At 45.5% G+C, this 26,887-nt stretch overlaps 1 protein-coding gene across 10 annotated transcripts in view; it reads right to left on the reverse strand.

The window, feature by feature from the left end:
- Hmbox1 (homeobox containing 1) overlaps positions 1-26,887 on the reverse strand; it is a 143,128-nt gene continuing 116,241 nt past the window's right edge. For 4 of the 10 annotated variants that reach the window (XM_029469102.1, XM_021181572.2, XM_029469104.1 and 1 more), the window contains exons 7-10: positions 16,923-17,005; positions 15,112-15,207; positions 13,932-14,026; positions 11,189-12,059 (exon numbers count right to left, since the gene is read on the reverse strand). In XM_029469102.1, the coding sequence (XP_029324962.1) occupies positions 11,922-12,059; positions 13,932-14,026; positions 15,112-15,207; positions 16,923-17,005 (412 nt within the window). In that variant the 3' untranslated portion in view covers positions 11,189-11,921. The other 6 variants (XM_021181577.2, XM_021181579.2, XM_029469105.1 and 3 more) reach the window with 6 other exon arrangements.

Below are 26,887 nucleotides of genomic sequence, written 5' to 3' on the forward strand. Positions count from 1 at the left end.
TCAGTTATACATTTTATTCTCTAATAGGTACAATACTAAAATAAACACAAATTAAAAAAAAGTTTTATTAAAACAAAACTGTACAAAAAAGCAGTATACTACATTTTAATTACAGAACAGTCTACTGTCCAAAAGGCACTAATCCAGAATAGGAGATACAATGAAACAGGACTCATTGAACTATTTAATCAATACAGTAGAGCGCTTGTTTCTTTGACCATTTACATCGAGAAACAAGGGCTTCTTGCTACAGTCATCACACATTGTTAGAATCCGAGTCCTACTGGGAAGGTGCAGTATCACTCCTTAGAGCAGGCTCCACCAGGGGCCAGGAGGGGGCTGGGAGGGGGTGGGCAGCAGTGGGTGCCCAAGCTTGTCGTGGCCTCTGGTGGGTTGGTTCTGGCCATGATTGGCAGCTACTCTAACCCCTCTCCTGTTTAGCACCGGCAAAGTGGGTTCTGAGATGCTCCAGGTAATGAATTGGACCTCTGGTGACAGCTCCGATAGGGAGGCATCTGGTGACCCTGTCTGAAAGGGCAGCAGCTACCTGGGAGACATGGCCCAGTGGCAGCCAGGGGACCGGGAGCTACACCAGGCAAAGCTACCTGGGCAATGGAAAGAAGTCTCCCCTTGCTCCCTGGGTCTGTGAGTATCCAACGATCTTGTCTGGGAAATTGGTTTCTAAAGAGGGAGTTTGCTTCCCAGAGCCGAGTCGGACTGCCATCGCATGCCTGGCCTCGGCGGTGCAAGCCTGGCCCTGTCTGTTAGGTGGCCACACAGCTCCCTGAGCCCAGCTTTATGGTCACAGACTCTGGCCTAAGGAAGAAGGATACTGCAGCTTTCCAAACAGTGTCACACAGAGAAGACGAAGACAGGCATCTGATGTTAACAAAAATAAGTCACAAAGAAATGGGGTTAAACCAAATCTCTTCTCACAGCGCCCTATACTACACCCTCCTTCTGCTTAGCAGAAAATTGTACGTACACAAAAATACAAATACACAATTTTGTAGAACAGTCTGATTTTTAATATATTTATATATATTTATATTTATACGAGTGGCAGGTTAGTTCATTATATAGAGCTTTTTGCACTTTTGGCTCATATGCAACAAGGCTTATAAGTTCAGCTTTAGCTTTCATTCAGATTTTATAGCTTTTGAACAGATTTTTCACATTTAAAGCAGCATCCAATTTGCACTAGGAGTCTGGTGATTATGGGGAAAGATGGGGTCAGCGGTTATGGGGGTGGGGCGGTATACATTCCAGTGTGTGTGGCATGTAAGGAGGATTCCATGTGGACAGAGCTTGCCATGACGACCCCTTGAGGTAGACTGAACACCTTACAGCAGACTCAGACACAGGTGTGATTCACCCTCAGGGACACATGGCACACAAGATGGGGACAGAGACCAGAGAAGACACCAAAGGGGAACACAGAGACTAAGACACACAACGGCCAAGGCCAGGAGGGCGCCCTGCCCCCTCCCCGACTCATCTGGCAGGATCCTACACAGGCATTAGGCTGAATACCTGCAGGCAACCTCACGACATCTGGTCCCTGGTGTCTGGTCAGAACACGTAAGCCTGCTTTCCACTTCCCAGCTGGCCATGCCAGCTTGCTCCCAGACCCACGGTGAACTATACACATGCTGCCCTCAACAGGCGTGCATTTGGCTCTTGTTAGGATGTCCAAGTTCAGCTAGGGCCCAGCATCCTGGCCTCCCCGATGCTCTGACTCAAAGCTGTCGTCCCTCAATTTGCATCCGGTTGACATTCCTCAATGACACCGGGCCGGACAGGTGCTTGGTAGGTAGACCATGGACACTGCATCTAGAGGGTGACACATTCCTCAGGGGCAGCATGGGTTTTGCATGTGCCACAGCCTCCCTTTTGCCACTAGGCCACTCACCCTCTGTGTTCCCCTCTCTAGGTGAGGCAGGGTCATCCGCACCTGTTACATGCAAGCGCCCAGTGTTTGCATTACTCCACTGTCTGAACAAAAATCCTGGATCAATGAAAATAAGGTGCCTGCGTGATAGATTGTTCCTTTCTACTTGTCACTGTTGTACCAACTGAGCACAGCAGTCCATGACCTGTTCTATACCTCATGCAAATAAAAGGCCCAGATCTAGCTCACACTTTAATTATTCCCCAAAAGAAACAGTCTCTCACTCATTTTAAAGAATGCACATTGGATCTTACTACGACTCTACTGCTGATGGCCTCCGGCTCCTCGTCACCTGGGCTGTGGATGCGGTCAGGGCTCCAGTACGCACAGGTTTTTCAGTCATGATCCCTGCCTGCTGGCTCTCTTAGAACTCTGCTCAGAGGCGACTCACTCCTGTTCTTCACTCAGTAGCCACCAAGCCCTAGCTAAGTAGATTCCTTAAAACTTCCTCTGACCCAAGGTCATAGTCACATCAACAGAAGGAACAAAGGAAACAGTGACAAAGCCAGCCCTCTCCCCTTGCCTGCCCTTGTGACCATTCTGCCTGCAGAATGGCAGGGACACTGGGTTGGGGAGCGGGGATGTGCATCACACCTGCCCTGAGGCGGGGTGCATGGTGGGAAGGACAGGGCACAGGCCGACTCTCAGGCAGGTCCCAGAGGTCTATAACTTGCTTAGGCACTTAAACATAAATGAGAAGTTTGCTCTAGAAGGTACTGCAGACCCAACCTAACCATGGCCACGGAGGGGAGGCTGAGCCCATGGGGAGATTGGAGAAGGCTGTAGGCTCTTCCAGGGGAGACAACTGCCACAGTCTTGGCACCTTCCAGCCAGGGAACTTATGTGGTGGCTCAGGAGCCAGTTTGGCATCCGTGGTCCCTGATCTGCACCTAGTGAGGTACAGACTGCCCTGACACACTGTTTAGGGTCATTGTGAGGAACCACTAAGAAAGAAGAGAGCTTTCAGAGTAGAACTGTGGTAGAACCAAAGAGCATAAAGGAGAAAGCTTGCCAGAATGGCAGTGCTTGGAAAGAAAGAGCTCTACCCACCCTGAGAACTTTGGTTTTGTTTTTCTGGTGCCCATTTTCAGAGATGAGTGATGAGATCCTCACTGCTTTCAGTACAGTCAATGTAGGCATCAAGGCAAATGATAAGGGGATACTTTCTGAAAGCAGCCACAAGTGCTCACCTCCACTCAGCACACATGACACACACACACACACACACACACACACACACACACACACCCCTCACGCCTGCAGATGGGGCCCAGGAAACGTCAGGGAGTGGCTGCTGTTTGCATTCATACAGCTCTAATGCCATTTGGTTTTCTAGTCTAATGGCCTCGGAGAGCCTTGGAGTGGACAGATGGCCTCACAGGTTTAGGCTGAGCTCTTAATTCCAGTAAAGCAAAATGGGAGGGGTTTCTAGGCTAAGGATGCTACAAACAAGACTGGAGAGATTCAACCTGGAGGTGCTGGGAAGCAAAGTCCTTGCAGGAGCAACAAACCTTCACACAAGTCCCTGGGACCGGTCTGTCTTGAGCCCTGGGAGGTGACAGGCACTGATTTCATCACACAATTTCCATGGCACCTTTGGCTACCAATAAAGATGCAAAATCTTGATTATACCAAAATGAAAGGCACCCATACTCTTTTTTTCTTCAAACCAAGGCATTTGGGGCAAAATGAAGCCAATGTTAAGGCTTCGTTGATCAGCCAGTGTCACATAGCATCAGCAGCCCCACAAGCCAGCCTGCCCAGTCCTTCAGCCTTCCTCCTCAGGTGTGCTTACTTCTCTTGGGCTTTAGGCTACCCATGATATGACGGATCAGAAGGGGACAGTGACCTAGCCAACTCTCAGAGAACCTAATTTTGTAAGAAAAGGAGCTAGAAATGATGGTGATGATGATGATGTGTGTGTGAGTGTGTGGTGGGTTGGGGGCTGGATGAAGGAGTGTAGCAGGTCATTTGGAAGATGTCCCTAGTCTGCTGTCACTGACCAGTAGTCATTAAATGGCCACATTAAATCTGAGGCAGCTTGCTCCATTCTTGGACTCTGGATATTAAAAACTTTTATTTTAGGCGTAAATTTGAATGCCTTCAAGAAACGTCTACTTAAGGGCCTGTCAGTGTCGATAAGGAGCAAAGGAAGCCATGGCAGAGTCACGTAACACCAGAGAGCCAGAGCCTTGGGCTCCACAGTGCTCTCCTTCCTGTCTATGGTAGAGGGACAGCAGTATTTGTAGGCGGATTCAACACAACCCTCCAGAACTCAAGCAGGGTGCCTCAAAGTCCCTGGAGCTAAGCACTGCAAGAACTGAAAAGAGCAGGCTTTGGGGAAGCCACTGCAGAGCAGGTGGTGAGGGCTGGAGAGCAGCACCCCACAGTGATGTGCTGTCTGAGGATGCAGCTGCAGAGACAAGAATGGAAGTGGCTGTGGCACAGGAGTGACCCTGTGTGCCTGAGAACAGCAAGTGGATTGGCAGTGACCTCAGCAGAGTAAGACTACACATTCCCAGATACCAGCATCTAGATTCTTACATCAATCACTTCTGGGGTTTTTCTGGGAGAGAGAGAGGAAGGGAGGGAGGGAGGGAGGGAACAAACAAACAAAGCTATTCCCAGGCAAGTACCACCTACACTGTCCTTGACTGCAGGGCTAGTTTTGTGTTTTGAGGTGGGGTATCTGTGATATGCAGGGTGTGTTTAATCAGAGTGGCCCCCCCTTGAGCACTGGAGCAGATGAGGTTGGGAACTTATGGCTCCACACCAATTCCATTCCTGTGAGTGCTCACAGGTGATCGTAACGTTCTGCTGCTGTGCAGTACATGTCACACAAGTCACAAAATTAGCTCAACCAGTGACTTTTCAGAACGGAATCAGAAGGCGGCCCTGAACCTCTAATGGACATAGCAGTTGCTCAGCAGCTGGAAAAGTAAGAAGCGTTGTAATTCCGGATCATCCACATCAAGGCTGACAAGTCCCAAGGACCACACCTCTGACCTGTGGGCATGGGGAGGGGCCACAAGGTAACTTACAGAGGCAGCAGTAATGGCCATCCTCCCAGGACCACCTTCCTGACACAGGCATCTGCTGTACATTTCACTGTAGGTATCTGGGAGGAATCCAACTGAAGCATCCCCAGGAACAGAAACTCTTCCTTACCTCTCCATATGTGTCTGTGTGCTGAGGAAGAGGGCTCCCTAGACCTCTCTAGGCTTATACTCAACCTCAGCCTTTCCACCCAACTGAGCTGGAACCAGCATCTTGGTTGGTTAGTGTTCTGGGTGAGGAGGGACACCTTCTATAGAAAGAGTGAAGACACACACACACACACACACACACACACACACACACTTGGCTACTAACTAATCCCACAGTGTCCAGCCTGAAAAAGACAGGGCTCTTGAACTCAAGTTAACCTCACCTGAGTCTTGAGCCTCATGGGCAGAAGAACTTATAAAAGGCCACTTAGCACTGGTAGCTGCTGGCATCCCGGTGGACCCTTCTGACGCTCTAATTGAATCAAGGCTCCTGCAAAGGATGACTAGAAAAAAAAGAAAAAGTCCAAACTAAGCCGCTGGAGAGTGGAGTGAGTTCTGCAGTTCCTAGTTAGGAGGACACTACAGGCTGTGAGGATTATATGATGCCCGCCTGAAGGCACAGGTGCATAAAGAAAAACGAAGTGGGGGGCAGAGAACATGACTTCAGAAGAGCCAGGAACCCATCCTGACAGCAGAATAGCTCTAGGGACTTGCGATGGCTGAACATGGTAGATGTGAGCAAGCTTGGGTGCACACCCTGGAGCCCAAGTCCACGCGTTCCTGTGGGAGGTCGATGTGTGCCCGATCTCGTCATGTCCCATGAGGAAAACCCTACTCAACTGCAGACTTCCGTGTGGCAAATACTTTCTGATGGTCACGGCAGTGGAAACAATCAAGTTTCCAAGGAGAAGCCTGAAAATCCCAGGAAGCCCAGTTAAGCAGCAAGTGTCCCCAGGAAAGGATGGGGACCAGGAGGCTCTGCCAGAGGCTGCCTCAGTTTGAGATATTGACTAGTTTCTGGTCAAAGTAGAATAAGATGAAACTGGACACAAGAGGTTTAAGAGAATTTGGAAGTCAGATCCAGCAATAAGCAAAGCCTTCCATTCTGGACCTGAAATGCTTCCCAGTGCTCTCTCACTCGGGTGGGAGATGAATCCCATATCATTATTTTGGTTTACTGAGCTGTTGTTCCAAAATGTTCTCAGGAGCATTAGTGCTCAAAGGGAACGAGGATGGGCTCTGCTATTCTCAATCACATAAAGGACAGAAATCCTCTTAATTATGACCATGCCAATCTACACCCTGCTAAAACAGCTAATTACATGTCAGGAGGACACTCAGTCATTCGGAACAATTGCCATTATACTTTTATATATTCATTCTATGCCACCCCCCTCAATTACCATGGCTACAATTTGAAGAAAGATTCTGCCAAACCTTCATTTGATCACAGCACACCATCGTGAATTTGTGAGTTAATTATGGCTGTATGGAGCCAGTCTTATTTAAAGAGAGAAACGACAGACATGCAGTCAGGGGAGCTGGCCTCCTGGGCATTCTAAGTGGGGCATCAAACTTCCCAACAACAGTGCTGGAGCTGTACAGCTTGAAGACTGGCCACAGAGAGGGTCTGTAAGCCCAGGATGGCAGCGTAGTTCCCCTGCTCCCTAGCAAAGGCAAGAGGGAAGCCCCAGCAGTGGAAGGCGGCCACTCTCACACCTCACCGGAGTAGGAGCAGTGAGCTTTAGTTCTGCCTGGGCGCCAAGAATGATAAAGCAGTTTGGGGACATATATATCGGGGATCCCAAGGCAACCGCTAGGCGGGCAAGCTGAACCTCCCTTCAGCCTTCTGTCAGTCTTGTCCTCTCTTGGTTAAGGAGGAAAACTAGTGTTGTAAGGGTTTGGGTGGCTTGGGTTGCTGACTTTTTTTTTTCTCCATTACCTCCCCCTCCACACACATGGTGTAATGAAGTATCTACAGAAACCTCGCAATGTCCAAACTTCCAGCTTCTACCAGTCCATAGATGTGCATAAAGCTTCGTTTTAAGCATGTCAGTCCTGTATGCTGCCGTAAGAAGTAGTGTCTCCCCTTAAGATTAGAAACAGATGGCACTGAGAAAAGTCTTTTAGAATGTATGCTATAAGAGATGCACTTTTGCAACCAGAACACTGGCTTGATGATGTGACGGGCCTAGGCCTGAAAGCCTTCCCTATGGCCTTTGTATGTCAGTTCCCTAGTGCAGCAAGAAAATCACTCTTCTTAAGTGATGGGCCATCTTTGAAATGGAGGAGTGTAACGAAGGTCTCTATGCAGGACACAGCACCTGTTCTGACTACATGCTACCATGAAAGCCTAAGAAAGCTATGGCCATGTGTGGCTGCCTCCCTGCAAGCCATCCCCTGTTGCCAGGTGCTCACTGTTACAGTGTAACAAACGATAAGGAGACAAATGGAAAGGGTGTTCACAGCAGCAGTGCAGTTTGTTAAATCCAGTATGGCTGACAACTGGTGGCCCAATCCTGAGTAAACACATCTGCAATGTAACATAACACAAACAAAGGAGAGCTGTGCCTCTGCAGTTCCTGCCCCTGCCCCAGTACATCCCCACCCAGCTCCACTCACACACACAGCAGAACCGGTCCATGTGCCCAACCTTCACTTGGGAAATCTTACAAAAATAAATTCGGCTCAGTAATGCTGTACGTGGAATTGGCTAGTCTCAGTACAGCCTCAGTAAATACAGTAGTAAAACATAGCTAATAATCATAGCAAGAGGATGACGTCACAGAGGTGGAGAGACGGATGCTCATGCAGGAGCAGAGAACTGCTGAGCAGGAGGCCACCACCACCTAAGAAGTTATTGCCTAAGAACTTGGTGAGGCTCACAGAGGAAAATGCAGGCTGTTCTCTGAGCAGAAGAGGAAGAAAGCTCTGGGCTAGAGCAGAGCTGGTTAGATGGAGTTCTGCATCTAACCATAACCTTCTTGAGACCAGGGAGAGAGGACTTGAAGGGAACACATAAGAGAGAAGCCACTATGGGACGGGATTCTTTTCACTGTGTACACAAAGGTAACAGGCTTGGCAGATGGAACCTTGAGGGTCTGTATTCAGAGCAGACTAACACTACCCACTAAGTCTGTGCTCAGAGAAGAGAAAACGTCCAGTGATGTCAGCTCAAGACAAAGACACAGCGCTGAGACACAGAATGGAAGGAAGAGAAGCCATGTGGATGGACAGAGTGCTGGAGCATCCCGCCGGAACAGCATCTGCTGTAGCCGGTGCCTGACGACTCATCTCCAAGGAGTTTAAAGCAAGAGTTCCTAAAGCCAGATAGAACACAGACCACTATATCAGCTTTCCATGTGCCGTTCCCACGAGGTAAAAACATTCCCAGATGTCTGGTCCAAAAATAATGGGTGTGGCTGAGAGTGACAAACCTCCCAGGAACCAGAGCTCTGGAGCAGAGCACAGTAGTCCAAGCAGGCTTCCAATGCCCTCATCTTTCTAAGGTCACCTAGTGAGCTGGAGCGAAAGGAACACCGGCTGTCTGCTTCCCCACCCCAGGTTCTCTCCTCCTGTAACCTGCCCTATGGGGCGTTCAACACAAACATCAACATGCCTGCTGTGAACGAGTGTCTCCTGGGTCTGAGGGCCCTGGATAGTCACACAGGAGAGCAATGCCCTTCCTGGTGACTGTCTCAGGTAGGTAGGAATATCTTAAGATGGTCCTTTGTTAACAGGCCGCCCGCCATGTAAGGAACCAGAAGGTGGGAAATTACCTTCCTATCCAGCAACAGTAATTCTTAAATAAACGTCATAGCACATTCTATGAACACCTGCTTCCCTCTCTTCTTATCCAGCAACAGTAATTCTTAAATAAACACCATTACACAGTCTACAAATGCCTGCTCTCCTTCCTTCCTATCCAGCAACAGTAATTCTTAAATAAACATCACCACAGTCTATGAGCGCCTGCTCCCCTCCTCTGCTGCTTCCAGTAGTCACTGGTCGAGAAGATACAATCTAAAAGAGCTCTGGGACCACAAGAAATACAGAAGGAGATGAGAGCAGACAGGGTGAGCAAGAGAAGCACAAAGGGTGGATGAGTCTGACTGCGGATGTTCTGTGGCCATTCCAAGAGTTGAGACTCAAAAGTAGAATCAAACCTGGTGACCCCAGGGAAAACTGACCGATGGTAGTTTTTGAACCTTGATCCCAAAGAAGCAAACTCCTGCTGTAGGTGAGAGCGCAGGTTCCCTGTAAGGCTGAGAGTCTGTGGGCATGCGACAGACTTTCTAGCTAGCTCAGCACAGAGCCAGCCTCCATGGTGCCTGTACTTTTCCAGTACCACCACACTGCCACACAGGGCTGGCACTGCCTGTACCAAGCCAGGGCTTGGTATCCTCTGCTGCACTGCTTTCTCTAAAAGGCCCTAGGATGACAGAACACTCTGCCCTTCTGCTGTTCAGAAGTTCCCTTAGAGACTGGAGCTGTCTTAACAGCTGGAGCCTGTTCCTTTAAGACAGCAAGAGAGAACAAACGACAGGAGCAGCCACACCCTAAAGAAGCTGTCAATCATCATAATCTCATGATAAATCATGGATGTGCCTTGCCAGAAAAATACATTTTCCCCTCCTCTCCTGTTCTTTCTGATTCAACTGAGAATAAGCAGATAAAACTCAACCAAAATGGATAGACATAATAGGAATATTCCTTCTAAGTAAACAAAAGGAAGGTGAGAAAGACAGGTAATGCAATCTCTCAAGTGAAACAGACAAACGGATCAAAGAAACCACGCGAGAGTCTAAGTGGGTGCGGGGGACTCGTTCCTGAGAATAAGAAATGCTACTCTTAAATTTGTGGTTCAAGTAATACAGTAAGAGAAGATGGCTCCATTTTACTTCAGGTCTCAGAGCTGGGAAAAATGCATACATTTCCCCCTGAAATCTACTGATAGGAGCAGGGCCAAGCCCTACCTAGTGCCCTTCAAAGTCACAGACGTAGGTGGGGTAGCATCCTCAGCTCCTCAAAGATGACGTGACTCCTCACACCCCTGTAACCAAGACTTATACCTAAGGGATAATCTAGACAGAGTGTGCCTCAGTAAGACCAGCTAAACACTGCGGATACCGAGTATCTGGTCAGCGCACAGGGGAAAGCGAGGAGGGTCGGACACACTTGGTGAGGAAGCAGGGGTGAGGAGACGGCACCTTCTTTCTATCTTAGAGATTGGTTCAGGCATGGACAAAAAGATGGAAGCCTGCTCAAAGGCTCACTCCACACTGCCTTCTAAGCAAGGCTTCTTCAGACGCGACAGAGGGGAGATGGGAGGAGGCAGGGAACGCTCAGCCTCTCAGCACACACTGCACCAAGTCACTGAAGGCTGGTTCTTCTTACCCACAGTGACAGTGTGCTATTTAATCAGGGCTCCAGGAGATCATTTTCACACAAGGCCAGCAGATGTAATTTTCTTTGATGCATGAATAGTTCATCATTTTGCTACTAGATGACAAGGTGACCACAGGGTGACTTTATAACGCAAGTTCACTGTTTGGTATTTTGAGTTCTCAAAATGAAAAAAAGATTTATCAAATATAAATATCTTTAAAAAGTAACAAAAGTGCTACATATATGATCAAGGAAAAAAATTCCATTAGTTACTGCCGCTTAAAGTAGATTAAACTACAAATATCACCACATCCATTATCAATATGGCTTCCAATTATTAAATAAATTGCCTGTAGCAATATAGCTTTCACACCTCCACAAGGACAGATAAAGAGAAGACAGCAAAGACATCCTGCTGTCCCACACGCTCATGATGTAGGTGATAAATGCCCCCTGCTTTTTCTGCCCCTAGCTAGGCAAGGACCTCCATGTGTGACAGTCAAGTTGCCATAGTCCCCAGCAAGAGTCCTAACGACTCTGGGTGGGCTTCAGGTGATGGGCACCAAGCCTGCTCTTTCACTCACTCAGGACCTCAGCTCTATCCTTTTTGGTAGCAGGGAGGGGGCACCGACAGAAGGCCAAGCAACTTCCAAGGTAACTCCAACACTTTCCCGGGCAGGCGCTGGCATCGCGCTGTGGAATGTATAGCGGCTCTGAGAACTGGGCTCAGCATCCATCCGACATTCAGCTCACGCTTTTCCCTACTGCTCTCGCTCTCAAGCTGGCCTTTGCTTTTCAGAACTTGGTTTTTGTCCTTTTTGTTTTAGAATCGTGGTCCCAAAGGCAGAAGGCAGTATATTATCTACTAGGTCACACAGCTCGTAAGAGAGAAGGATGTCTGTGTTGGGCATGTTAGCATTAACCAAGATCTGAGCTTGGGATTCCAATGGCATTCTTAACACAGCACCCAAAGAAGTAGAGCCCGGCCACACTGTGACTAGGAGGCACGGCTTATTGCAGCTGAATCAGTGAGTCTCACGCCGAGGCGGGCGCTAGTGTTCCTTGTGCTCCGCTCCATGGACACTTCCCAGATGGTGTCTGTCGGCCCTGTGCCACTACCTCAGCTTGCATCCTATCAGTCTTAGGGCAGGGACGGACGAGGTACAGCCTAGTGTTACATGAATCTAAAGGTACCCGAGATTTCACACAGAGCCTAATATTTGAGAACTGAGGGTTATCTAAATACCTGGAAGCACTTTCTTGGAATGCTAAGACGGAGCAGCGAGATTTTTCTTTTTTAGCCTCAGGGGCTGGGAGAGGGAAGTGTGTTTGTTTGCTTCTTACTTACTGGAATTTTAATACTGAGAGAGTATATGCAAAGGCTGAGGGCACCATGCCATCTTCACAGAACAAGACCCTAATGGCTACCTGACATACAAGAAACTGTAAGTTATACTGTAAGAACACATGTTAAGGACCGAGGAAAGTCTGCTAAGGTGCTACGTCTAAACTAAGTTAACTGTTTAACTCCCTGATCAGTCATCATCCAGGGCCTCTGTCTTGATTTCATTGGCTCCCTGCCGGGCCAATGCCAAGATAGTGTGGTTGACGGCCGCCATCTCCACAGCTAGCGAGATGGGATCTTGGTGGTCACTATGGCTGGTGCTGTCATCCTAGATGTGCGGAGATAAGAAAGGAGCGTTATTTGTCGGCTGGTAACAATCTCAAGCTCACAAAAAGGCATGCGGGGGTGCCGTGCGTGGGGCAGAGCAATCTGTGGAGAAAATGGCTGAGTGCATCTCATGGTGGAGGTGAACTGTATTTAAGTAGACACTGAATGGACACAGGTCCAGAGACTTTTCATGTTTTTGTGACTCAACAAATAAAAAGGACTTAAATGATTTGTTTTGTTCCTTTTCACATAGTATTTATTCTATCAAAATTTCCTAGTGCTGATCAAACCTTTAGTGATTAAAATAAACTAATAGTCTGGATTTTTCTGTTTGCCAGAGATACACTAGAAATCACTGAACCCAACCGAGCGCACGCCTAAATCCACAAAGCTACTGAGTGGCTCCTGGGATCCAGGGAGTTCCCTGCTGAGAACAGCAGAGGAAAAGTAGAACAAACACTTGTACCTTACAGATCAGGGACAGGCCCTTAGTCACACAAGTCGCAAGTGCAGTGCCTGACTCGGAGCAAAGTGAGGCTCTCACCCTCTAAGCGACACACAGTAAACAGCAAAGCTGCCGCTTCGCCTAGGGACACATGCCTATGACCCCAGCACTCCCAGGCGGAGGCAAGAGAGACTGACTGCAAGCCCCAAACCAAACCCAGCAAAGCCAGACAACAGAAGAATGAAGGCAGCTGTCCTCGCAGGTGTGCTGGGCACTGAAGACCATCACAGGTAAGGAGCGTTTCTCACCTGTCACAGCTTCAGGGAACTCTGTACCAAAGAGCTTTGGAAAGAGTAATTCCCTTGGGGGAAAAAGCATGTGATGTGCTGCCCTCAGGGCATCTGCAAAAAAAAGATGGAAATGATCCATCTATGTGGTTTGCTGACAAATAACAGGAGTGTTTCCAGAGAGAAACAGCACTTTCCTGATCCAAGGGTGGAGCAGTGCTGGGACAGCTGAGTCTCTTGGGGGGTGGGGGTGGGGGATAACCTGCTGGGACACATGGGTGCGACTGTGTCGTTCCGGCTTTTAGACATTAGCCTCTGGGATTTAAGAAGAAAGCTGCAGAGAGTCACAAGCCCTGCTGAAGTAGTAGATACATGGAGGCAATGAAAAGCAAGAGAATGAAGACCATGGCATCTGAGGACAAGGTAACCACCAAAAGAAAGAGTCTAGGAAAAGGACCCCGTGTGTTCTTTGACTTTCCCAAATGGAAATGAAATTTGATCCTATGCAACATTCTAATGAAATCTGTTAACATGTTTGGGGGGGGGATCCCCCAATTTGACTTATTCCATGCAGTGGCTACAATTAAATACACTTTCCCCAAGCAATGCAGAGCACACCAGGATGAGATGAGAAAGCATGCAGGTATTGTATTATGACAAGATGAGTCTGGTTAACCACTCCTCTGGGCAAGAGGGTTCCCAGTGTAATGGGGCTGAGGTGGGCGGGGCCTCTGTTGTGCCTTCATGGTCGGCCCGCATGCCCTAAGTGCTTCTCAGCCACTGTGTGTGTGGTAAGTGTGGTAACTTGCTTGTTTGGTCAGATCCTCCTCTCTTCTTCTACCTTCTCTGCTTCTCTGCCTCCCTCTGAACTTCTTCCCTCCTCCTCCTCCCCATTGCGTGCTTGCCAAGTGTCCTGTTGTGTGACAATAAACCCATAGGGGTGGATAGAGATTACTCACAGATTTAACAGGACAACAGAATCGTACCACATTCCTTTCCAACCGCATGAAAATCTAACTAGACACATGAGCAGAGTGGAGGGACACCGGCTGCTCCCCCAACCTCCCCGTACAACCACCCATAGACTTGAGTTGCCACTGCCCCTCCACCCCCAACGGGAAGCCACAGCCCAGCCGCCCACCTGCTCGGAGTAGTCGTTCCCGTCCACATCGTCACTGTTGGAATGGCCTCCTGGACTCTGTACATCTATCCCATGACTCTCCAGGATTGCTGCTTCTTCGAAAAAAGCAAATAGATCCCTAAATTATCTGCTGCCTTGCTATAATGGCTGCACCATGATTTTTATGGTGAGGAAATCAGAACACAATTAAGTCTCTAGTCATCTAGTCATCTTTAAATGGGAGAAATTCAACTCTCTGTAGCTTAGGGTAGAGGTCCAGCTACTATGCACATTACACGACCAACCTGGTTAAGTACCAACCAGACTGTTGGGTACTTCATAAACTTACTATATTAATAGCTGGTGGGGTAGTGCAAAGCATCTGAGAATTGGAAGGGCAAGTAAGAAGTATATTCACAAATGAAATGCAGTCATACTATTCGTGGTGCTGGGCATCACAACCAGGTCCTTCCTCTCACCGTGCTATCCCAGCCCCGAAATGCACCTGCAGAAGCTTAAAGGAATCTTCTACTCCGAGCCCATCCATTCTGATCTCATGCTTTTCCTATAGTTTTGAATAGGACTTTCTTCTTTGTTAGTTGAACACATATTGTCCCTAGGGCACTTTCACATTGACTTCCGTCCTCTAGCTTTACTTACTACGTTATCGTTGCCAATGCAACTATTTGTTTATGATATATACCACAGTGTATAGCAATAACCACACACTGAGAATGACTAAATCCATGGCACATTCAGGAAATGCCCTTTATTGCTGCTTTTTCCATGCTTCTCGTTCGCTGAATCTTTTCCATTCCAGCTACAGATTGGATGTTTCTCAGTGTGGAGGTTTAGGTTGTACCAGTAACCAGCAGGCTGGGAGATTCACAATTCTTCTCTTAAGACCACACAGAAATCTTTAATATGAGCCACACAAGTAACCCACTGTTCAGGGGTTAATTCTACATTCTAGAATATTAAGAAGAACAGTCTTTATAAATAATAAAAAAGTCATTCTTAAAATATAAATAAAATAGTGTAGATAGCACGACTGTGCTATTAAAAATGCAACCAAGAGAAGCGATGGTGTCTGTTGTTAGGCCTAAGTGTTGCGATCATTCAGACTTGCAGCTCCTAACCGGCCACTCTTAGTGTACTTCTAACCTTCTCAGGAGAGAAAGCAGTCTCTCTGATACATTACCGATATTGGCTCTTCTCTTGATCTCCTTCCGTCGATTAGCAAACCAATTATATACTTTCAGAGAGGTAACTCGTTCCAGGTCAGACAGCTTTTTGCCTGTGAATGCACGCAACAAAATTCAGGTAATCTGTACCTTGGAGCCAATAGTGAACCGTCCTTAAGAAATACGTTTCTGCTGAAAGTTGCTTTTGATTCTATTTATTGCCAAAATAACAAGATGGGGTACAACCTTTTCTACCACTGCTTAGTACCAAGAACACACTAGAAGTATTGTTGTGTGAACAAACATATAAATGAATGCACAGCTAGCCACAACTAATAACACAATAAGCTTCCACTGAGGAACACGACTCAGTATTAAAAGAAAATTCTACAAAGTCTGTTTACTAGAGTTCTAAAGCAGTCTGTAGACTCCATGTTATATACCATGGAGGCACCATTTAATTAGCACCACCAAGAGGACTGTTGTTGTTGTTATATTGGGATAGGGAGTTGAGATAAGGTCTCTCTGTCCTGGAACTTTATAGATCAGACTGGCCTGGAATTCACAGAGATCTGCCTGTCTCTGGCGTCTGAGTGCTGGGATTAAAGGTGTGCACAGCCAGCTGAGAGGGATGTTATTCTTTAAAGTGTACAGATAACAGAAAATGACTATCTTAGTTTCCTCATGCTTAAGATATATGTTCCACGTTATATAAGGTATAAGATACATGTTGCTTTGAAGGCTAATGGCCAAGTCCATACATGGTTGTGACTGTTCTGGGACACAAGGTACCACTCAGATTAGATCTCAGATTTATGGTCTTCTTGGCCACCACAGTTAATTCTTATGGAGAGCAGAGATTTGCACTACCTCCTCTTCTCCTGTCTTCTTTTTTAAAATTTATTTATTTATTTATTTATTTATTTATTTATTTATTTATTTATTTGTAGCTGTCTTCAGACACACCAGAAGAGGGCATCAGATCAGATCCCATTACAGATGGTTATGAGTCACCATGTAGTTGCTGGGAATTGTACTCAGGACCTCTGGAAGAGCAGTCAGTGCTCTTAACCACTGAGCCATCTCTCCAGCCTTTCTTCTGTCTGTCTTCATGTTTTAAGCTTATAATCTGTATGTGTTTTCCAGAGGAAGAAAATCCCTGCACTGGGCCTGTAGGCCTGTATACACATGGTACGGACTCCTCTGAGGGTGTAGGGTAGATATGGCGAAAGTCAGTCTTCTAAATAAAGGGGATTAGCCCCTCTTCACTTCATAAAACTGAGATTCACACAGTCTTTAACCCATCAAAGCAAATGGCCAAGTAGAAACCAGCTGGCTGTTTTAACTGAATGGGTGCTTGTGCCAAGTCTCTGAAATGCACAGGGATAAGATACACAGGAAATAGCAGAGTGGCTGTGGCCTCCCCCAGGAGACTTTAAAAGGGAGCCACCATGTTTCCCTTAGCTAGGCAGAGGTCGATCCAATGTAGGAAGCAGACAGAATCCAATCCCAAAGAGCTTTCTCACAGAGCATACAATTTTAGAGCAACTTTGAAAAAAATAGATTTATGTATTTTTATTAACAAAACTTGCTTAAAATTTCACACTTTATGATTACTTCAGAATTGACAAATTTATGCTAACTTTTACTAATACAATCCATAATTTAAAAAAATTCAAGGCTTCAAATCTCATGGAGAGTCCTTGTCTATGAGCACTTGACTCATGCCAGGGTAACATCAGAAGTGCTCTGTGAAGAACACTGGGCTGGGACCTGCATTCCGAGGCGAGTGTCCTGACCACTGACCACAGCTGAGCACACGCCTTACCTGGCTTCTGTATGACTGCATTGCAAGCATTGGCAATTTCTTCTCTTTTTGCTTCATCTGGGTACTGGTTCTCATTGAAGTAACTGTAGGGGCAACCGACAAAGACACATCTACTTTAAAACGTGCTAGTTAAATATGTCTTCTTTGAGACAACTCTGGCGTACAGCAGGAAGTTCAGAAGAGCTTTCTGAAGAAACAGTCTCTACTGTGTTCAATAGGGTAACTACCACCTATGTGCCCACTTGTACTAGAGAGGAAGCTGATGTAAGTAAGAGACCTGCCTTCCACTTCACTGAAATTACTAATTGTGACTGGTGGCTCCACGCTGCGGTACTTCATTAAGATTCCTCTGAGATAAGTTCTTCTTTTGAAGGATCCACCTGGTGGTGATCATGTTAACTGAATTAAGCTAGTCCTAGGAAGAAAATACCGCATCCACTCTCATTTATTTATTTTATATAGATAAATAAAATTATGAATGCATGTATCACATGACCTCAGAAATAAAACTGACTGGGGAAACCAAGAGGAATGATAGGAGGGAAGGCTAAGAACAGGGAAGGCAAGGAAGGCAGGGAAGAAAGGGGTAAGGTCAGCTCCACTATGTATATGATATTTTATTATACGTGACTCAAGTCACAGAGCCACAAGAGCTACGCTACTGAAGACTGGTGTCAACACAACTTTTTCTTTTTTGGTCACTTTTTTTCTTTTGTAGTAGCAAAAAATGGAAATTACCCAATTATCTTCCAAGAGGGGATGACAGAACAAATTATGGGGCATCTATATTGATACAAAGCTATTTGAAAACAACTAGGAGAAAAATCAGTTAGCACTCTGTCCACTGACCTGAATGAATGTTTATAGCATATTCCTAAGTGAGAAAAACAATCCACAGACTAACGCATAAGCCAAATGCCAAGAATTAAAAGATTCCCGATGGCATGCGTGCCGGAATACATGAGCAACCGAAGAAGATGCACATTAGATGGAGGACACTGACCACTCACAGCTGAGCAAGGGCTCAGTGGGATACTTGCACATTTCATTTCTGTAAGAAGTAGATACTACTGTGATTCAGTAGTAGGCTTAGCAATACGAGGCCCACTAAATCTGTTGTTAGACCATCAGACGCATAAAATGTAACGTGGGAACAGACTGCTCATTATTAGTACTTTTTCTGACATTTATGAACTTAAAGAAAAAGAAAGCGCTTATGGCTTGAGCCTTCACTGCATTCTAGTAATGACCATTTATTCCCGGGTGTCCCTTCCTGAAAACCAGTCTTGTTCCCTTACCACATCTACCAGCACTGGCAAAGACCACCTACTGCACAGATGCCCCAGGGCCCCTCCCCTGCTAAGACCCCCCCACCTGACCCTGCTTTCCTCCCTCAACGTCTCCTTATGGATACTTCAGTCCGTGCTGCCTCGCTTCTCCATCGTCTTTTCTAAAACATATGCTTCACAACCATGTTCTACATGGTCCCTTGCTGTTTTCCACAGTGTAGGTATTTTCTCCTGCATGATCCTTGGGTACCAGTGTTCACTCTAAGATGCTACCAAGCCACCACTCTCACAGATGCTCCATGTCCTTGCTGTCTGGGCCCCTGTGTTTGCTTGAACCAACTTTCTGTTAGGCCATGGTAGACCCATTGCTTCACCTGGAGCAGACTCAGTAAGTGACCAGAACCACACTAACATCTGATTTGTCACCCAATTGCCTCATTTACCTCAAATTCACCAAGTAGATACGAATTACATAATATGTGTTTGGTATTGTGGGTAAAGAAAAAAATTGGTTTCTGGCATCAAGGAACTCACAATGTACTTGAGAGAGAAATATATGTAAGTGTCCTTGTGGTGAAATGCTTAGCATCTGTGGACAGTTCTGTGTCTTCAGGGTTGTGGGAGGAGTCTGGAAAGATGTCACAGAGAAGCCTGAGGTAGGCGTTCAGGACTGGCAACTGTAAAGACGGCAGGTGAGGCCACGAGAATGCTAAGCATGAAGCAGAGCAGAATGTGTTAAGAACTTGGGCTTCACAGATGATGCGTGCGATGGAATGGGATCAGTGCTGGTCTCTATCACTTCTTCAGAGGACAAGCCTGCAATGGACTCGCTGTCCTCTAAGAATGACGGCCAGTGGCTGACATCCGTGGAGAGCCTCAGGGTTTTCAGACAGACAGAGCCTACCTAGGCTTTAGGAGCATGACTCATCTTCAAACGCATCCTCCAAATTCTACTTCCATGGCCTTACGTTCTGAATTAGCTCCTCATCTCTGCAATCACTAATCCTGAAATTGTTTCTCTTCTAAATAAAACATAAATGTCTGTCTATTACCTCTAGCTATGTCCCTTACTTCTCACCCAAATGGCAGACAAGCCAAACTTTCCGAGAAGAACCTGCCTAATGAGTTTTCTGTTCCCCGTTCCTGCCCTGCCCATCTCCCGCACTGCAGGCAGCACCTGCCTTTTACTCCAATCCTTGTCGGGATGAGATGTGCTCCTCAACACCTCAAAACATGGCCAAGTGGTTTGGTTCCTCTGCAATCTGAACTAGCCCCTTCCTTTCTGGTGGAAATTCTCTCATGCCTGATCTGCTGAAACCTTTTCACTCTGAAGTCTCAGCCCTTAAAGTCACCACGGCACTCTTTCTGCAGATGACCTTGCCTTTGCTGTTTGCTAGATTTTTTAGCTTCTGAGCTGCTAAACTTCTCCGGACCATTATTCATTTCCTTTCTCATAGCTGAGAAAACATAAATCACCCTCCTTTCCAAGGTCAACTTCTCTCCTTGTCCTTGATTGTGTCCCCTCTCCTGCTCATTCTCTCTCATTTTTCTTGCCGTTCTCAGCTTTTTTCTGCAGCAGTGTAATAATCTTCTTTCACTGATTTTATGATGCACATTTCTTCATTATTGTGATCTTTCAGGACACATTTCCTAACTGGTAGTATCTGAAAATTGAATGGCGTGCACAATAAGGCATGCCTTACAATCAAGACTTTGCTAGACCCGATGGAATACACTAGCTGCTAAAACCTAAGATTCCATTTAAGCGACGACTCTGTGGCCAGTATACCTTATAACATTTTAGCCAAATGACCTGAAAGCCCACGACGGGCCCTGAGTATGTGGTTAATATTCTTGACACATTTCTTTAGGTTATATCCCGTTCAAACAGTTTCAAAGGTTTACTATGGATGCTTAGATCCTGTCCCTCCTCCACCCTTCCCCTTCTCTGTGGTCACTGCCACTCAGGTAAGAAGCCTATGCCAATTTCCTGGCAGAATATTTGCCTTTTGCCTTCCTCCAGTGCAAATCTGGTCCATTTCCCGGGGCACGAGTTTTCTTTCCCCAGTGAGTCCTACAGGAACTCATCTGTCCTTCCTCACAGTTCTTCCATCTTGGACCTGCTCCTCTTCCTGAAGCTAGGGTGCAAGTCAGACTCAACCTCAGTCATCTCACAAATGCTAGGACTGCAGGCCTGGACTGCTCAGCCCAACGTCAAGAACACACAGCTGTCAGAGCCTTTATCTCTGAGGAGCAAGATGGATGATACAGAGCAGGAAATAAAACGCTGGTGACACTGTGACATGGCTGACTCTAACAATCTACTTCATGGAAGTCTCCACAGAGTTTTTGAAATGAACAGACATCATTTTTATAATAAAAGGACCTTAGGGAAACACTGAAATAATTAAGAACTAGTTTGATGATTAATATAAATCTGCAAACAATTTATGTTCTAAAGTGGATTGGGACCAGGTAGAAGGCATTACTGTTGTGACTGCAGTAACTAATAGGAAAAAGCCATACTGGCTTTGGATGTTAAATTGAAAATTTTCAGTTATTCATAGCATAATGTCTTCTTTTGAGTCCAAGTTTTAGTGTTCATACTTACTCTGTATTTCCAGGCTTTAATTTTATACAATGAAAGTCAGAGTAAAGAAGACCCCAGGAACTTCTCCCAAATCAAGAGGATTTAGTCATTTATATATTAAATATATATATATATTTTTTTATATATATATTTATATATATATATTGTTTTGTTTTTTTGAGACAGGGTTTCTCTGTGTAGCCCAGGCTGTCCTGGAACTCACTCTGTAGACCATGCTGGCCTCGAACTCAGAAATCTGCCTGCCTCTGTCTCCCAAGTGCTGGGATTAAAGGCATGCGCCACCATGCCCGACGAAAGTAACTTTTTTTTTCTGTTTTTTTAAAAAAAAAAATCTGTTTTTTTTTTAATTAGGTATTTATTTCATTTACATTTCCAATGCTATCCCAAAAGTCCCCCACCCACTCCCCCTCTGTTTTTTTTTTAATATAAAATTATATCCATGAATGTTTGCCTATGGGTGTGTCTGTGAATCACATGTGTGCAGTGCCTGCAGAAGTCAGAAGAGGGCCGTGGACCCCTGGAACTAGAGTTATAGATGGTTGTGAGTAGTCAGGTGGGCGCTAGGAAATGAACCTGGGCCCCCTAGAGGAGCAGCCAGTGCTGTTCGCTACAGACCAGCCCCTACTGTTTTATGATTAAGAACTGTTCTGCTCAGCCTCACTGCTGAGTTCTGGCTAATGTTTAAAGAATTAACACGAGTTCTTCTGAAATCACCCCAAAAGCTCAGGAGGAAGAAGCTTTTCTAATTCATTTTATCAAACCTGCATTGTCCAATACTCTGGTGACCACAGATATAAGAAAAACAAAACAAATGAAAACCTTCCTCCCATAGTGTGAAGGACAAAACTGTATGGTCATCTAATTGGATGCACAACAGGAAACAAAAAGACAGCTAGGTGGCAATAGAGTGGAGAGAATCAAAGAAAACATCTGACAAAGGATAGACGTCCAAAACTTAAGGACATGCCTAGGATCGCGCAATAGTGACTAGTGCAACAAAAGCCTTATGTGCTCGGTGAACGGGAATCCTGCTTAGAGAAAGGGAAGTGTCAAAGAAAAAAAATGACCAGTTTTCCAGTTATTCACAGAAGGAGTCTGGCTGGTCATGGTAGAGACTAACAAATGTGTATCTGTTTACTCAAGAGATGTATGAATAAAGAAAGGGAAGAAGGAATGTAAAAAGGAGTCTGGTGAACGAAAGCAGAGGCTCTAAGCAAGGCTTCTAGTGGAACCAGCACCAGCAATTCCCACAGAGACAGCTTCAGGGTCCCAGCGTGCTCCATGGTGTCTGCTTCAGGTATGTTTGATGGTTTTAACAGTGGAGACATAGATGACTACAGTTACATCAGAACAGTGTTTCTTTTAAACCAAGCTGGACTATCAAGGAAGTCAGCAAATAGGCTAATTCTGTACTTTCTTAATCACGCCTTTAATCACCCTGTAATAAAGCCCTAGTTTCTACTATATAGCTGACTATCAGGGGTGGCAAGGATGAACCAGAGAGAACTTCCGGGTGTGGTCACAGCAGACCGAGGTAAATACAGAACTGTAAGGGAACAACCCCAGTACTGTAGGCACAACAAGCACTGCTATAGCAGACGAGAGCTGACAGCAGAACAGGGTCTCAAGGAAATTGTGAGAGCTTTCAGGGCAGGGATCTGGGCACAGGGAAATAATGAGAGGCAGAGTAAAGGAATCCTAAGGAGCCCGTGACATGAAATTAGGAGGGAGCCCAACCTGTGTGTGAGGTGCTTGACAGGGGCAGCGGATCAGAGTGGAGAAGACCGAGCCCATGTTGTGAACAGAGGAACCAACTCTTTAAGGATCTTGGTGCCGTGGTTCAAAGCAGGCAGATCTAGGAGTCAAAGTTGTTTTGTAGAGCAGCATTTCCTGTGGTGATGGACACAGAAGTCGAGTGTGTAGCTGTGGCAGTAGCTAAGGAGAAGCCATGAAGGCATGGAGACAGAAGAGGCAGGACCCTTCCGGTGGTTCTCACACAGCCTGTGACAGTTCTGTCTGTAGCATGAGAGATTATTCGCCTTCTGGTACTTTAATTTTTAGATTTTTGTTGTTGTTTATTTGCTTTTTGTAACAAACAAACAAACAAACAAACAAAAACCCAATAAGCATTTCTAAGGTAGGAGAGCTTGGCTGCTAGTTTCTAAAGGAGACACAAAAATCAAACCCTAGAACTTCACTCTTCTTTCTATTGGAAATGCTTACAGCCCCAGACGCTCCGGAATGTACAAAAGAGAAAGAAATGTAGCACATGCCTGAGGATAGCAACATAAAGAGACGGCAAACTCTGAGGACACTGCACGTCATAAAGGACACTGTCAGCTGAGAGACCAGTGCACAGCTTCCCATAGTGAGATCACATGACTGCTGCATGATGAAGGGTAAAAACGGGAAGAGAATGTACAGGAAATGAGAAGCCATAAGCTAAAAACAAAAGGCACTGCCCCTGAAGCACTGTTGTTCCAGTAACCCCTAAATCACTGCAGCCATTGAATATTCTGCTTTGTATCTTGAGAATGCAGGAAAAAACAGAGACCAACCATAGGAGGGGATAAAGCCACATGCACGGGCATGTCGCTCTGTGTCCTCCTGCAGGTTACCTCTGCAGAAGAGATCTGCACTTTCTTTCTTCTAGCTATCTAGAATTAGCTTTCGGGACTGCTTCCTACTACCCATTATTCCATGTGGATTTCTTCAGAAGACATTAACATTAGCTAGCCTACATGCTATGGAGTTTAATCGTCCTACTTCCTATTTGAGAGCATCTATGTGTGAAATGATCTTTAGCAATAAAACAATTAAAATGTCTTCATCTCTTAGGTTTGTTTTTATATGGTGGGGTATAGGCAGTGCTGAGAGAGAGAAATGGAGGCACCATTATTTATGTTTACCTATAATTACATACGTTATATGTACATGGATATGTGTGTGTGTGTGTGTGTGTGTGTGTGTGTGTAAAATATAACCTGTGGGGTTGATAATGTTCCCCTCCAAGAGCCAGACACTAACACAAACCCTCCTACCAAGCATGAGAATCCTTTTAAGTTGTTGCTCAGTGATCGTAAGCAACTTACGAAATACTACAGGCTACTGCTGTTGCCTTAGTTGCTTCCCAGAATCTAAAGGTAACTTCCTATTGCTGAGGATGCTCAGGACTCTGGAGACAGGACTTGAAAGAACTGAACTGGATCGGACCCAAAATCATCCTCCCTGTGGTCTAGGTATCATAGTACTGGAAAGTGGTGGGCAGACTGCCAAGATAGAAAAGCAATCAATAGTCCTGCCCAGCTAAGACACCTATGAGCCACAGCAATGACCAACATGGCAAGATATCCTCAAAGGTGCAACAGTGGCCCTTATATGTTAGTGGTAACCAATAGCTGTCTAGTTGCCCTTATGGACCATTTGAGGGGACAGAATTAATGTCAGCTAATGTAAACACAGTCAACTACTTGTGGCTGGTGAGCCCACAGAACCTACAACCTATGGCAGCATTCCCAAGACTTATTCTTATACCCACAGATGAAGGTAGCTTTCATTCCTCATAAAGAAGCTCCCCCCCCCCCAGGAGATAGAGACTATTACAGAAAGCCCCAACTGCTCAAAATGCAGAGAACATTTCATTGGGTCCTCAGCCCCAACTGATACATCTGTACCACAGCCCTTATATTTATGACTCAGGAAACATCAAGGACAAAGCAAGTGTGAAGATTTCAATGCCACAAAGGACCACGATGTCTGCTTTGAGATTATATCCTCTATATATGACATGGAAGCTGAACCCATGAAATCTCAATATTATGGCTACACAAACAAGACCTAAGCAATGACAACACCAGTTGACATGCCAACAATGGGGGAGATTTCACAAGGCCTCATCCCTAGACTGAAGCTATCAGTTACCAGTGACTGCTGAAATGGAGAGAACCAGTCTTATCCAGGGATGAGTCCCTAAAATGGTTATCCAATACCACTGGTTAGGCCTAAAAATATACATCTGAGCAATGTATGGATTCAGCAGTTTGTATTTATATATTTATATGTTCATACACATGTAACAATAAAAATTAAAGAAAAAGAAGAAACCACTAGAGATAATGCACGGAAGTAGACAGAGGGCGTGGAGATGGAAGGGAACAGCAGGGAAGAAGCAGATATGCCAATAGGGGATGGAAGATGATCAAAGGGTATTATATACATTTATGAAATGTCAAAGCACATTAAAAAATGCTAACAGGAATGAAAAATCTTACTGTACATTGTAAATACACACAAACCATTAAGATCAGAATTTCATGTATATAAATAGTAGCCAGTTAGAAAACTTAACACTGTAATTATCTTGCTCTTGTTATTATCTATCTCTTACTATTTAAAAGAATAAGATAAATGAAAATTGAAATAAAATGCCTAACAACAAAAGCAGAGTGAGCCGGGCATGGTTGGTAACCCTGCTCTCACCAGGTGGAGTAGAAGACATGAGTTCCAGGTCATATTCAGCCACATAGTGAGCTTGAAGCTGAAGCCAGGTGGAACGACTCACACCTATAATCCCAGCCCTCTGGAGGCTAAGGCAGGAAGATGTCATTCAAGGCTAGCCTGGGCTATACAGTGAATTTCTCTCTCAAAACAAGCAAGCAAGAGAACTAAACAACAAATAAGCAAGTAAGCAGGCCTCTGTCAAATCAGCCCACTTGCTTCTCCACATATTCAGCCACCATCATGGGTACAACCTGGAAGCATAGTCAACTAAGCAGTTAGGCCACTGTGGCCATCACTTCCTGAAATCATCTGATCTTAGATGGAGTCAGGCCTAGAAATAGAAAGACAGATAAATATCCATAAACTACAGCATATTCTCATGGTAGTATTCCTAATAAAATTATATTTTAAAAGTCATGTAATGATAGTTAATACAGAATTACACAGCTGGTATTAGTTTCTGCTGCTTGAAAAGGTTTGTATATAACACACAGACATACGACTGAAAACACGGTAAGTGTTGATGACCACCAAGAGCGAGCATGAGAGCTCACTTCTACTCTACATCTTCCTGTATTTCCTTACATTTTACACACTAACCATATAGTAGCTTTATAATGAAAAACCCAATATTTCAAAAGAAAGTTGCCACCTTATGATGTGAGAGAAGCGCAAGTTTACATAATTATTACTAAATAATAACGTTCCTTAGCTCACCGTGCACCTTCAGCAACATTTCAGAGTGTGTTTCATAAACGCACTAGAGTTTGATAAGCAGAAGCCATCCTGCACTAATGCCTTTCTACCGATGAGCTCATTTTGAATTCTACGGGCAGAATAAAATAAATAACAGCTCTCCCCACATCAACCTTTTAAAAGGTGTACGTGAAGAGAAAAGCTAAAATATAAATGAGTTCTGTTCCAGAGGAAGCAGTATGTTTTCACAGTTTGGCAGCATCTTCTTAAAACTTCAGAACAGAAAAGCTTGTGAAAGGAGAGTTTTAAACAGCAGAATTAGTACTGGCCTGTGAACAGACTAAAAACACAAAAAGATGACTTTTCAAATCCTCATTCATAAATTCATATGGAAGCCCACAGCACAGACCATTGTGAATTTAGACAGACTGCAGAGCAGACCCTGGCAAGGAATCAAAAGCCTTTGAGTTATATGGAAACATCATGAGGTCAGCTCCTTCCACCTGTAGTAAGGTATGAATTTCATAGATGGAGTACAAAGGACAAAGAACTGCCCTCCTCAAGGTCACAGCCCGCACGCAGCTCAGGTATCCTGACACAGTTCATTAGCTTAAAGGCCTAACAGGAATGGCCACTGTTGGCTAAAGATAGGCTACTGCTTCTGACTTCATTTCAGATATGCAATACAAATTAAGGTCCTGCCAATCTTACGAGAGCTCCTGACAGCGCCAGAGAGAGAGAACTGTTGGTCCAGAGCTGCATCTCACACAAGGCCTTCACTTCCTTGAAAAAGGAACCATGGAGCCGGGCGTGGTGGCGCACGCCTTTAATCCCAGCACTCGGGAGGCAGAGGCAGGCGGATTTCTGAG

The sequence above is a fragment of the Mus caroli genome, chromosome 14 (assembly GCF_900094665.2).
Source record: "Mus caroli chromosome 14, CAROLI_EIJ_v1.1, whole genome shotgun sequence".
NCBI classification, from domain to species: Eukaryota; Metazoa; Chordata; class Mammalia; order Rodentia; family Muridae; genus Mus; species Mus caroli.